This window comes from Lampetra planeri, chromosome 20 (assembly GCF_965212315.1).
Source record: "Lampetra planeri chromosome 20, kcLamPlan1.2.h2, whole genome shotgun sequence".
NCBI classification, from domain to species: Eukaryota; Metazoa; Chordata; class Hyperoartia; order Petromyzontiformes; family Petromyzontidae; genus Lampetra; species Lampetra planeri.
The window spans coordinates 8,512,831-8,526,712 of NC_136126.1; the positions used below are offsets into that span (position 1 = coordinate 8,512,831).

Here is a 13,882-nt window from a genome sequence, read left to right on the forward strand (position 1 = left end):
TTCATGACTTTCGTATGGCTGCTGATGTAGATGCTGAGTAACAACAACAACTTCACATGCAGGTGGTCAAGCCCAGACAAACCGCATCAGGATGTCTCCGTATTTCTGGTGTACGCTGCTCGGTGTTGGGAGAGTTCAAAATAAAAGTGTCTTTACGCGATGACCCCAAACAGCGTCGTGTTATTGACACCAATCGGACCGTCATTTCTTCAAACTCCATCTCGTGGGCATGCAAGCCCACAGAGGCCCCCATTAACAGGCAAAAACAACAGAGGGCAACAACAACAACAGTCGCGTTTGTCCTAAACCCACCCAAACGATGACAAACGATGAATGCGGTGCATTCACGCACGACCGCGTCGTGGATAAGTTGGTTGCAATTTGGAAATTAAAATAATTACTTCAACATGAAATGATGGAGCAAGGTTGGATTTAAATCATTGTAATTGTTTTTTTTTTCCACCCGTCACCAAGGCTCTATTGCGCACAGGTTATCGCAGGTGGTCTAATGGATCCAAGGTCTGAATTCAAACAGTTGCACCAACCTAATGCACATTTTTGAATCCTACAGTATCATCCAGGAGGTTTTTCCGTGTTCGATCGCGTAAATATAAATGTTCCGTTAAACCCGCCACAACCTGACACAGCCAAGAAGTAAGGTTTGTCACGTTAACAAAACGTGCTAATCTTCTTGGTTCTTTCGGTAAAGTCACGTAGAAGGGAAGTAATAAAATAATAAAAATGAAACATAATAAAATCATTCTCACGACGTTTCTTTTCATTCTTCACCTGATGATGGCTGCTTGCGTTGTGGCTGAAACGTCGTGAGAATTATTTTATTATGTTTTATTTTTATTATTTTATTACTTCCCTTCTACGTGACTTTACCGAAAGAACCAAGAAGATGAATCCCTGCAGTCACGAAAGCTTTAAATCGAAAAACGTGCTAATTCATTACAAGTACAGTACACCGGTGTGTTGGAGAGTAAACCCACAACATTGACAATGCGCGTAACCGTGACGTTTCGCCGGTAATCGCAACCAGCCTCATCAGACGACAGCCAGAAATCTGTCTGCTGCCCGATTTCTATTTACACGATCTAGCCCAAAAAAAACTCTATCATGGATAATATTGGTCGCAAAAGCGAAAAAGTGTCAAGATTTGACTGCACCAATCAATCGTACGACCACGCTTATTTCAATTGGAGATTGTGGTAGCACTGAATAGCAGCGCATTACATTGGGAGTAAAATACAAATGTAAGTTGTAGTTTTTGTTCTGCAGTTGGGGTTTATTGACAAAATAACTTCACGTAACTATGCATAACTGCGTGCAAGTTCACTCACGTTCAGACACTCAGTTCATTTTCAAGTGGAACGTGCTGTGCATGTTCTAGGATGCATCGAACACAGCGCAACCGTCTGTTTTGACTTCAGATAAGTCCCTGAACTCGTTGTTGTGATGTTGCGATGTTGCACAAAAAAGACTGTATCGGTTGTTTTTAATTCCGTGCAATAAAACCTTCTTGCTGGCATTTTCCTGTAGAAAACAAATCATTAGCAAAGGCACCAGTCATCGTTTAATGGTATCATCAGTGGTTTCACAATTACCTGGAAGAAGATCCAGAAACAAAATAAAAAGCAATTACTCCGATTGATTAATCGTAACTGCATGCAGAAATAATATTCTTAAAAATGTTATTTAAAAAATAAATTGAGAAATGCCATCGCGTTCGCAATGAGGCAGTTGAACTTCTCTGCAAATAGCATAACTTTCACCGATGTTAGGTTTTAACATTGTATAAGCACATACCCAGCCAATTAATACTGCTCCCATCCATGTATTCAAGGTGAAAGACATTAACGTACCACACCACGCCATCGTGTAACAATGCAGGGGTTTAATGTCATTTGGCAGTCAGCCCATCAGGCATGCAGTTCTGACATGATATCGTAATTTAGCAGTCTTCCCTGCATGTCAATTATAAACTTTAAAAGCAAAAGCAGTGCCCTTTAAAGACACGCTCCTGCCGAATACCGTACGCACACTGAATGCGGTCGCTAAAGATTGCGCGCCCGAATCATCAAGGCCCCTTTTTCAAGAAAAGGAAGCATGTAAAATGGACGGCAGAAGCAAGAGTTACAAATGACCGTTAAAATATTCATTATTAATGAGAACGCTACAGGCATTTACCCTGCCATTAACATAAAATACCCATTAGCTCACGATGGTTAAACCCCAAAGGGATTGTCCTTCCCTTCTGAGCTGCATCAACATTTAGATACAGCCATAACTTGTACATGGGCCGGGAATTGCGGTGCAATATATTAACGGTAAATATTCACATTCAAAAGCGGTTACACATTGTTTTTAAACTCTCAAAACAGGCACAAACATAGCCCACGCGACGGAGAACAGATTCTGGCGGTGTGAGGTGCGCGAAACGTGTCAAAAGACGAAACGCAACCATTCATTTTGCGGCAACGCATGCGCACCAATTTGATCGCAAACACACAAGTGGCATCGGGAGGGCAAAGTGACATGAGGCCCTCATCTCCGCGGGCGGGTAGAGACGAGTTTCACAGAACGAGACCCTGAGGGCTGAGCACAAAGTTCCACGGCAGTCCGGTCCCACGACGCGTCTCGTGGCTTCTCCGTCGGCAGGGGAGGGGTTTCCGTAAAACCCCGCGAAGCTCCACAGCGCAACGGGCATCCGTAGCACATTGGCGACGGAAAACAACAAGAAACGGAGGGAGGAGAGACGGAGGGGGAGGGTGGAAAACAAAAAAGTGGCAAGTGCAAGGAGAAATTTGCTCTTTGGTTTTGGTCGGTTTCGTTCCCTTCCCATCCCGAGTTGTCCCGTGTCGAGGATGTAATCCAGCGCGTGCGTGCGTGCGTGCGCGCGACGAGCAAGCGGCCGGCTTTCAGTCAAGCTCCGTCAATCCACACGGCCGCCGGAATTCCTGGCCTCTCTCGTGCAGCCACTTGTTGGCGACTGTCGGGGGGAGAGAGGAGGAGGAGGCGTCACAGACGGCGAGGCTTTGCAGGAATCACGCGAAAACGAGCGTATGGCTGCGGCTGCGACGCGGTGGCGTGGCGCGTGCATGCGGTGCGGGAGACTCACCCCACTTGCTGCCCACGAGCACAGGACAGGCGGCGTGCCGCGTGTCGTAGTCGCCCTCGCCGCTCGCGAGCATGTTGTGCCAGAACACGGCCGAGCCCTGTGCGAGCCCGGGGAGGGAGCCCAACAAGCAACCACCACCACAGCCACAGCCGGCACCACAACCACAGCCACCAGAACCAAACACCATAACCACAGCAACCACCACAACCACAGCCATCAGAACCAGACACAGCACCACAACCACAACCACCAGAACCAACACCATAACCACAGGCACCACCACAACCACAGCCACCAGAACCATCACCACAACCACAACCACCAGAACCAACACCATAACCACAGGCACCACCACCACCACAGCCACCAGAAACAGTCAGCACCACAACCACAGCCACCAGAACCAGAGTCAGCACCACAACCACAGCAAGCACAACCGCAGGCAGCGCAGCCGCAACGAGCACCACAGCCCACCACAACAACATCCAGCACCGCAGCCACAGACAACACCACAACCACAGTCAGCACAACCACAACCAGAACAATCACCACCATCATCATCATCATTACAGCACCATTTCCAGCAGCACCATCGCCAACAGCATCACCATCACCAGCACCAAAGCCACCGTAGTACCCATCAACCACAACCATCACCAGCACAATGAAATCCACCATCGGCACCACAACCACCATCACCATCAACGTGTGAACAACAACAACAAAAAACACACAAACAAGCACAGTGTCAATAACCAAGACGACAACACGAAGAGCTACACAAGACCTGTGACTAAATCTATGGACGCGTTCCTATTCCCGTGCGCTCCCAACGAGCGCGCCTGGTACGTCCACAAAGTACAAGCTCGTTGCAGCAACAACAAAAAAAACACGCTCGGTCAGGCTTTACAATCGTGTCACCAACGCTTGCGGGCGATCGGGCCTGCGCGGGGAGCCAGGGGGAGGAAGCGCGCACAGCTGGGAGCGGAAGATGGAAATAGATGCACGAGCCAGTGAGGACAGGGGCAGGTTACATAATCCCTGCGCGAGCTGACAAGGTAGCTGCTGATGCTGCTGCTGCTTGCGCGACGGTGACGCATGAAGCAGAGGTCGCAAACGGGTTTTGATTCCTTACCCGTACCCGTACCCGGCCGCACCAGGGTCGCAAATGGGTACCCGTACCCGGCTGGGTACGGGTACCCATTCCCTACCCGTACCCGAAATGAGTGACAAACGGTTACTCACCAGTGACTCACGGCCTACCCGTACCCGTACCTGGCCGCACCAGGGTCGCAAATGGCTACCTGTACCTGGCCGGGTACGGGTAGCCGGGTATCGGGTAGGGTACGGGTATCGGGTACCCGGTTGCGACCTCTGGCATAAAGTAGTTGCACAGCAGCCGCGCTTAATTACTCGTACAAAACACAATTGTAAATAATCCAAGTGGGATTCAACCCCTGAAGATGCCCGCACACGGTAGGTAGCGCTGGGCGACAGCTTGAGAGAATGAATTAATCAGAATACGAATGTTTATTTAGACTGGAGGAATCCGATGAGCTATGAAGCTTTTTTTCACAGACATCCAGTAAATGCTCCACGCAAAACCCCAAACCATAAACAACAACAACAACAACAACAACAACAAAACGCATACTTCGGATTGCAAGCGGCCATGAAAGCGTAGGGCGTTAAATGAAAACGACTCCCCACCTTTTTGGGCAAAACCGTCGCCCCAACTCCTGGAAAGACGGTCGCTCCACCAGCTGCCACTTCGCTCATCTGTGCAGGCGACAGGGAAACGGGACCTCATCAGGCGCCAGCATCGACGGGCGCGGAGAGTCGAACGCAGCCCCCGACTTTCGTTTCATAGAACAACTAAATTCACTGCTGTCATTTGTCATCTGCTGAATTGCACGTTGCGGCAATAAACACAAGCGGTTCTTGACCCTCTTGTACGAATTGTTCGCATGTATTTTTTCGATTTAAAGCTTTCGTGACTGCAGGGATTCATCTTCTTGGTTCTTTCGGTAAAGTCACGTAGAATGGAAGTAATAAAATAATAAAAATAAAACATAATAAAATAATTCTCACGACGTTTCGGCCACAACGCAAGCAGCCGTCCTCAGGTGAAGACCAGGTCTGTCGGGGAGACAGTGTCTGAATGAAACACCACCACGCTTAGAGACGATGTCTCCCCGACAGACCTGGTCTTCACCTGAGGACGGCTGCTTGCGTTGTGGCCGAAACGTCGTGAGAATTATTTTATTATGTTTTATTTTTATTATTTTATTACTTCCCTTCTACGTGACTTTACCGAATGAACCAAGAAGATGTTCGTATGTATGTTGAACTTCTTTCGCACCACACGGAGCCAACCGTGCTGATCGGAGGTTGCGGGCGAAGGACAACAAACTAAACACAAAAATCAGTTCTAAAGAAATGAGTTTTCCACCTAGATTGTAAAAGTCCATAGCTCCCAGCGGCTTCCGAATATCAGAAGAGCGTTCCAGACGGCCGCAGAAGCCTAACTGAAAGCACGCGATGCAGTGACCGTCTTTGTTCAATAGGCAAAAGCTGTTGCGAGGAGTTTGCCTGATGGTTCTTCACAATGAAGAGTGCATGTATACAGCGCCGAGATGCAACATCTCACGAAACAGTAAAAGAATGTCGCGCGCTAAAACGAGGTCGTCTGGAAAGAAGAGGCTATTTTATTTTGATTGCAAGAGGGAAGCTAAGGGATGAGAGTCTGTGGCAGTGCTGGTGTTACTCCAACTACTGGTTCGAAAGGGGCTAACTTCCACCGTAAGCACCTTGATCACTGATACACGTTTTAAAAGTAGTCTTCTCTTTGGGCTTTTTTTAAATTAACGACAGCTCAAGACACACGAGATTGACTTTCGTAGTTTTAATTACACGACTTTTATAACGATAGTAAATTATTTCTAACTCATGCACATTTTGATTTAAAGCTTTCGTGACTGCGGGGATTCATATTCTTGGTTCTTTCGGTAAAGTTATTTTCCTGCTACGTGACTTTACCGAAAGAACCAAGAATATCATGCATATTTCATGAATCAAACACGTTGTTCAATCAAGATCTCGGAGGTGCTGAACCAAAGCTCAAAGTCTCCCATACCTAAGCCTGAACGAGTCAGAACCAGAACGGGTGAGAGCCAGAATGGGTCAGAGCCTGAACTGGTGAGAGCCAGAATGGGTCACAGCCTGAACGGGTGAGAGCCAGAATGGGTCAAAGCCTGAACTGGTGAGAGCCAGAATGGGTCACAGCCTGAACTGGTGAGAGCCAGAATGGGTCACAGCCTGAACGGGTGAGAACCAGAATGGGTCACAGCCAGAACGGGTGAGAGCCAGAATGGGTCACAGCCAGAACGGGTGAGAGCCAGAATGGGTCACAGCCTGAACTGGTGAGAGCCAGAATGGGTCACAGCCAGAACGGGTGAGAGCCAGAATGGGTCAGAGCCTGAACGGGTGAGAGCCAGAATGGGTCACAGCCAGAACGGGTGAGAGCCAGAATGGGTCACAGCCTGAACTGGTGAGAGCCAGAATGGGTCACAGCCTGAACGGGTCAGAGCCAGAATGGGTCAGAGCCTGAACGGGTGAGAGCCAGAATGGGTCACAGCCTGAACTGGTGAGAGCCAGAATGGGTCAGAGCCTGAACTGGTGAGAGCCAGAATGGGTCAGAGCCTGAACTGGTGAGAGCCAGAATGGGTCACAGCCTGAACTGGTGAGAGCCAGAATGGGTCATAGCCTGAACGGGTGAGAGCCAGAATGGGTCAGAGCCTGAACTGGTGAGAGCCAGAATGGGTCAGAGCCTGAACGGGTGAGAGCCAGAACGGGTCAGAGCCTGAACGGGTGAGAGCCAGAATGGGTCAGAGCCTGAACTGGTGAGAGCCAGAATGGGTCAGAGCCTGAACTGGTGAGAACCAGAATGGGTCAGAGCCTGAACTGGTGAGAGCCAGAATGGGTCAGAGCCTGAACGGGTGAGAGCCAGAATGGGACACAGCCTGAACAGGTGAGAGCCAGAATGGGTCACAGCGTGAACGGGTGAGAGCCAGAATGGGTCACATCCTGAACGGGTTAGAGCCAGAATGGGTCAGAGCCTGAACGGGTGAGAGCCAGAATGGGTCACAGCCAGAACGGGTGAGAGCCAGAATGGGTCACAGCCTGAACGGGTGAGAGCCAGAATGGGTCACAGCGTAAACGGGTGAGAGCCAGAATGGGTCACAGCCTGAACGGGTGAGAGTCAGAATGGGTCACAGCCTGAACGGGTGAGAGCCAGAATGGGTCACAGCCTGAACGGGTGAGAGTCAGAATGGGTCACAGCGTGAACGGGTGAGAGCCAGAATGGGTCACATCCTGAACGGGTGAGAGCCAGAATGGGTCACAGCCTGAACGGGTGAGAGTCAGAATGGGTCACAGCGTGAACGGGTGAGAGCCAGAATGGGTCACATCCTGAACGGGTTAGAGCCAGAATGGGTCAGAGCCTGAACGGGTGAGAGCCAGAATGGGTCACAGCCTGAACAGGTGAGAGCCAGAATGGGTCATAGCCTGAACGGGTGAGAGCCAGAACCAGAATGGGTCACAGCCAGAACGGGTGAGAGCCAGAATGGGTCACAGCCTGAACGGGTGAGAGCCAGAATGGGTCACAGCCTGAACGGGTGAGAGCCAGCACTGCTTATTGCCTGAACATGTGAGAGCCTGAACAGCTGAGCGGCTGAACCGGCGAGAGCCTTGCACAGGTGGGAGCCGTGAGCTGACGATGGTGATTGGATTCTGCTGCTGCCGCCGCCGCCGCTGCTGCGTGCGTGTGCAGTGGGGGAGAATGTTCCAGGCAGCACGTGTATCGACGGAGAAATTTCGCTCAGCCAAGGACAGTGCTGGCTCTGGGTACAATGGGCAGTCTATGTAGACGGCGGTTTCCTGTGGTCAGCGGAATGAGAAATTTACGAAATTTGCTCATCGAAGGCACCCAAGAGTAACGCTCTAAGGCGGTCTAACATACAAACAAAAACAATGAGAATGTTGAAAGCGGCGAAAGCGACCTCGTGACAACACCGCGGATTAAATCAACATTCCAGTCGATTTAAACAAGAGCCTGTCGGGTAATGGCAGCCCTGTGGGAAGTCCACGGGAAGCGTCCCCATGGGTCTAAGCAAACACAGCCCCCCCCCCCATCAATTAGAGCAAGGCCTGGAACCCTGGAGAGGAATGTGGCTGCAAGGTGAGACCCCCCCAACCCGTCTCGTGCAAGCCGACCAGGGCCTCCTGTCCAATTTGCCCCATGACGGACGCCACGGGGCAAACATTCAGGCGGTGCATTCTGGACATTTGGCGATGGTCATAAATGACGTCACGCGATTTTTTTACGATTTTTGACCCCCCCTCTCCCCCCTTGTCACACGGCGTCACAAAAAGTCAGACCCCCCCCCTCAAATATGACGTCACAAAGCTCTGCCCCCTCCCCCCACAACCATATTTACATTTTGAAAATAAAACATGCTTCAAATCGCTTTAAACTATTGTCATTGTAGTGCGTATTTAATGTGGCGCTGCACTCTGATGTTGTAGGAGAAAACATTGTTAAAAAGTATATTTAATTAAGTAGAACGTATTTTTATTAAAAAGTATAGTTAATTAAGTAGAACGTATTCTTGCTTCTTTCGGTAAAGTCACGTAGAAGGGAAATAATTAAATATAAAACAATTTTTTTTTTGTATTTCCCTTCTACGTGACTTTACCGAAAGAACCTGAATCCCTGCAGTCACGAAAGCTTTAAATCAAAATTTAAGTAGAACGTGTTGTCTATATTTATTTAAAGTTGCGCATTTTGATGTGAAGTTCCATTTCTCAACCCCCCCCCCCTCGTCACACATCGTCACAAATGTCTGACACCACCCCCCACCCAGGTGCGTGACGTCATTTATGGACGGCCCCTTTGGCGATGGTCATAAACTTCAACCACCGTGCAATCCACTGTTGGTGGATAAGGACCCCCTCCGACCTCTGACGTCATGTAGGTCATGGGGGTTGACGACTTTACTTCAGCACCCTGCTCGGGTCGGTTTATTAGGAAGTCACAGGATCTGTGCACTTTAAAATCTCGATTGAAAACTAATTTCTGTAAAAAAAAACAGCTTTTTGTGTTTAGTTTGTTGTCCTTCCCCCGCACCTCCCATTAGCGCGTTTGGCTACGTACGGTGCGAAAGAAGTTCAACATACATATATGGTGGAGCGCAAGACGCTGGGAGCATGGTATAGTACAATAGGTGATTTGAAGCTTTCGTGACTGCAGGAATTACTCTTTGGTTCTTTCGGTAAAGTCACGTAGAAATAAAATAAATTAAATTATAGAGTACGACGTTTAGATTGCAACACAAGCAACCGTCATCAGGTAGAACTAAATTTGAGAGAGAGAGACGAAACACAGACACGGAGACACACAGACAGACACACAAGCAGAGAGAGAGACAACATAGACACAGAGACACACAACACAGAGACACACAGAGAGAAACACACAACATAGACACACAGACAGACACACAAGGAGAGAGAGACAACACAGACACACAGAGAGAAACACACAACATAGACACACAGACAGACACACAAGGAGAGAGAGACAACACAGACACACAGAGAGAGACACACAACATAGACACACAGACAGACACACAAGGAGAGAGAGACAACACAGAGACACACAGAGAGAGACACACAACATAGACACACAGACACAAGCAGAGAGAGACAACACAGAGACACACAGAGAGAAACACACACAACATAGACACACAGAGAGAGAGAGACAACACAGATACACACAGAGAGAGACACACAACATAGACACAGAGAGAGAGACACACAACATTGACACACAGCCAGACACACAAGCAGAGAGAGACAACACAGAGACACACAGAGAGAGACACAGAACATAGACACACACAGAGAGAGACACACAACATAGACACACAGACACAAGCAGAGAGAGACAACACAGAGACACACAGAGAGAAACACACACAACATAGACACACAGAGACCCAATGTCTCTGTGTCGAGGCCTTAAATAGAGAGAGGGGGTGGGGTGGGCAGAGAGAGAGAGGTGGGTCTGCTGGGGCAGCTACTGGAGCAGAGAAATTAGCATGTCAATGTGTGTGTGTGTCTGTGTGTCAATGTTGTCTCTCTCTGCTTGTGTGTCTGTCTGTGTGTCTCCGTGTCTGTGTTTTGTCTCTCTGTGTGTGTCTCTGTGTTGTCTCTCTATGCTTGTGTGTCTGTGTCTCTGTCTGTGTTTTGTCTCTCTCTCAAATGTAGTTCTACCTGATGACGGTTGCTTGTGTTGCAATTGAAACGTCGTATTCTATTATCAAATGTATTTTCTTTCTACGTGACTTTACCGAAAGAACCAAAGAGTCGTGCAATAGATGTTGGAGGCACTGCCCTCTGCTGACAGCCCAGCCCCGCAGCAGGCTACACATCACCAGGTTGATGAGTGGGGGCGCCCATCCGAGCACTATCCAGTGCTGATGTGTAAACATGATGTGCAAATTTCGATTGAAAGCTTTCGTGACTGCAGGGATTCATCTTCTTGGTTCTTTCGGTAAAGTCACGTAGAAGGAAAATAATAAAAATAAACATAATAAAATAATTCTCATGACGTTTCGGCCACAACGCAAGCATCCGTCCTCAGGTGAAGAACAGGTCTGTCGGAAAGACATTCAGACGCTGTCTTTCCGACAGACCTGTTCTTCACATGAGGACGGCTGCTTGCGTTGTGGCCGAAACGTCGTGAGAATTATTTTATTATGTTTTATTTTTATTATTTTATTATTTTCCTTCTACGTGACTTTACCGAAAGAACCAAGAAGATAATCTGACAGTGTTCTTCAAATAAAAAAATACATGTTGCGGTGCATAAATGTTAATCATGGGTGGCATAAAAAGCACAGGTGCTTGGTTACAGCACTTGCCCCAACAGTCTATGTGGTATATGCAATGGGAGTATGCATGCGGGAGTGTGCTTGTGTGTACGGGGGATCTTTGTCTTTGATTGCTTGTGTGCAAGCTGAGGATAAGGGGATTCTTTTGGGAAGACATCAAATGAAATGTCACAGGAGCAGTAATAAGAATAGTAATGACTGCACGCCTAGGTTTGTTAATTCAAGGGTTTTAGCGTTGTCAATAATCGCGTTCATAAACAATACAAATTATTATCGGGTTTGCGGGAAGGCATCAACTAATATAAAGGTCTAGCCTCGTGTCTGTGTGTGTCTCTGTGTCTGTTATGAGGAGCGGTAGTGTAGCGGTGAGCGCACTGCGCTACGAACCTGGAGACCAGAGTTGGATTCCCGCTCACGACCAATAACAGCGGAGAATATTTAAACCGCTCCTGGGCCTACCCTCAGCCTCAAATGAGTACCCGGTGCAGTGCATAAACATCAGCACCGGGGAGACAAAGGCGGCCGGGCACGGTGTTGGCCACCCACCCTCGTGTGCCAGGGATCTGTACTTTGTCTTTGCTATACCGTATGGACATATACGGTATGTAGGATGGACACAACTTCAGGAAAATTAAAAGTGCGTGGTTTGGAAAAATGGACGGAGCCGGAAAGAGTTGAAGACCTAACAGAGAATGGCTTGAGGACGACATCACAAGAGATTGGTGCCAGATAGACTTGGGCCACTACCTGAGCATATTGGCACAAGACAGAGGAAAGTGAAAACAACAAATGACGACACGTGCAGGAGACACCTACGGACTCTCTGCCCGTGGATCGTGACGATGATGATGATGATGTTATACCGTACCGCACGGTGACTGATGTGCTCGTTGATGAATGCCGCTGACCAATCACATTCAAACAAGCCATGCGGTTTGAACGTCGTGATTGCCACTTGCTTCAATCCGAACGAATTCTTGAACTAGATTTGATTATCGATTTAAAAACTTCAGCAATCAATAATCGATTCCAAAAAGTTAATAAAAAAATTATTGACAACCATAGTCAGGCAGAGACTGACTATGGTTGTGAGATGCCTAGTTGCAAGGCCTGTTGGAGGCAGTACAGCAAGTAGGCATCTGATTCTACAGGCAAAAACACATCTAAAAGAAATGGGCAAACACCCTAATTCAGGGCCCTTGCGAAAATGTATCTTGAGGCTCAGTGAGACTTTCCTGGGTAAACAAAAATACGATTGTATACTCACATATATCAGGAACGTAGCCACCCTGTTTCCTTTCCCATCATATCTAGCGTCCTGGATTCTCTGCAAAATTAAGAGCACACGTCACAATAATTTAGAATAATTTCAACTTGTAACGCAGCACACAACATTGGCTCACTCTCGTAGGGAGACAGAGAGATCGACCCGGAGGCACCGAGGATGTTCCACAGACAAGCAGGAAGGCAGCCACACGACGAGCCGACGTCAACAATTGCCCAAGCTCTGCAGTCCTCTCTATATTAAGGCGTTATCGGTCAATAAGTGCTTAAAACCTCAGTGCTTTGCCCGAATCTACGTACAGCTTTTACAATGTGGTTATTTTTGCACACTGCACGCGTACAACGGATATTATTTAATCATAATAATTGGCCAGATTGCGGAAAAGCAAAAAACACAACTTGAATGTTACATCGATTACTGTGTAATACTGTGATATGCATTGTCCTTGAGTTGTGCGCCTTTTGGCGTCATCTGGTCCAACACCATGTGAGACTAGGCTCTAAGAAAACTGTCTCGGGTGTGGACCAATCAATTTCAAGGACAGTGCATACATTATCAGAGTTGTGTTTTTTGTTTGCATTCTGACTGCAGGTATTGTGGTCAATGCAAACATGACTCCTTGTAAAAAAAAGTGTTAGTTTTGTTGCCAGATAGAAGGGTAAACAACCAATTATCATATTTTGCTACTGGCAAAGGAGGTCATGTGATGAGCTAATGTGTTGCGCACAATGTGTTTTGTGCCCAGTCATGGAGCTGCGTGTTAAACATTGCTGAGCTCATATCGTGTTGGTAATTTGTTTTGGAATTGACATAATTTTTGCCATTTAATAAAAATCACTGTGGAATGGACATATTTTCAGTGACATTTGGCCAGCTTTTGTGATGCCATAATTTTTCAGTGTCACCATTTTAATTCACGTAAGCGCACTACATCTTTGACTTGCTCCTTAACGTCTGCTCATGGAAAACTGTTCATACGTGAATTCAAAACTGTCAGCATTCGTAAAACCTTTCTGTGGGCACGACATTGTAAAGTATGATCTCTCTCTGCTATAAAAATAAACAAGTATAACCCGTAAAAACAAAGTTTTTCACTATAAATCCTTTATATGCGTGGCGGCTAGAGTCCTCTCGTCCTCTGGCTTGAGATGGCTGCCACCTATGGGTCAGATGATTGCATTGCACAATTAAGCAATTGGTAATTAAATATAATATTTTTGTCCTAAAAAGTGTAACATTTTGGAAAAAAAATTTCACGAACATTAATTGTCACGCACAACGAGTCTGTGTGGAAAATGTCAGCTCGATTGGATCACGGGAAGTGGGTTAAAAAACGACCGAAAGATTTGCACGGTCGTAAGCAAGCAAGCACGCAAGCAAGCAAGCACGCAAGCAAGCAAGCAAGCAAGCACGCAAGCAAGCAAGCAAGCAAGCAAGCACGCAAGCAAGCACGCAAGCAAGCAAGCACGCTAGCAAGCAAGCACGCACGCAAGCAAGCAAGCACGCAAGCAA

At 47.6% G+C, this 13,882-nt stretch overlaps 1 protein-coding gene across 4 annotated transcripts in view; it reads right to left on the bottom strand.

Annotated features, from left to right (window-relative positions):
* Nucleotides 1-1,270: 1,270 nt before the first annotated feature.
* The window catches only part of LOC144724402 (prolyl 4-hydroxylase subunit alpha-1-like), a 57,112-nt gene continuing 44,500 nt past the window's right edge, over nucleotides 1,271-13,882 (bottom strand). For all 4 annotated transcript variants that reach the window (XM_078603497.1, XM_078603494.1, XM_078603495.1 and 1 more), the window contains 4 exons: nucleotides 12,353-12,412; nucleotides 4,835-4,903; nucleotides 3,125-3,221; nucleotides 1,271-2,995 (listed from right to left, as the gene is read on the bottom strand). In XM_078603497.1, the coding sequence (XP_078459623.1) occupies nucleotides 2,925-2,995; nucleotides 3,125-3,221; nucleotides 4,835-4,903; nucleotides 12,353-12,412 (297 nt within the window). In that variant the 3' untranslated portion in view covers nucleotides 1,271-2,924. The remainder of the gene's footprint in view (nucleotides 2,996-3,124; nucleotides 3,222-4,834; nucleotides 4,904-12,352; nucleotides 12,413-13,882) is intronic.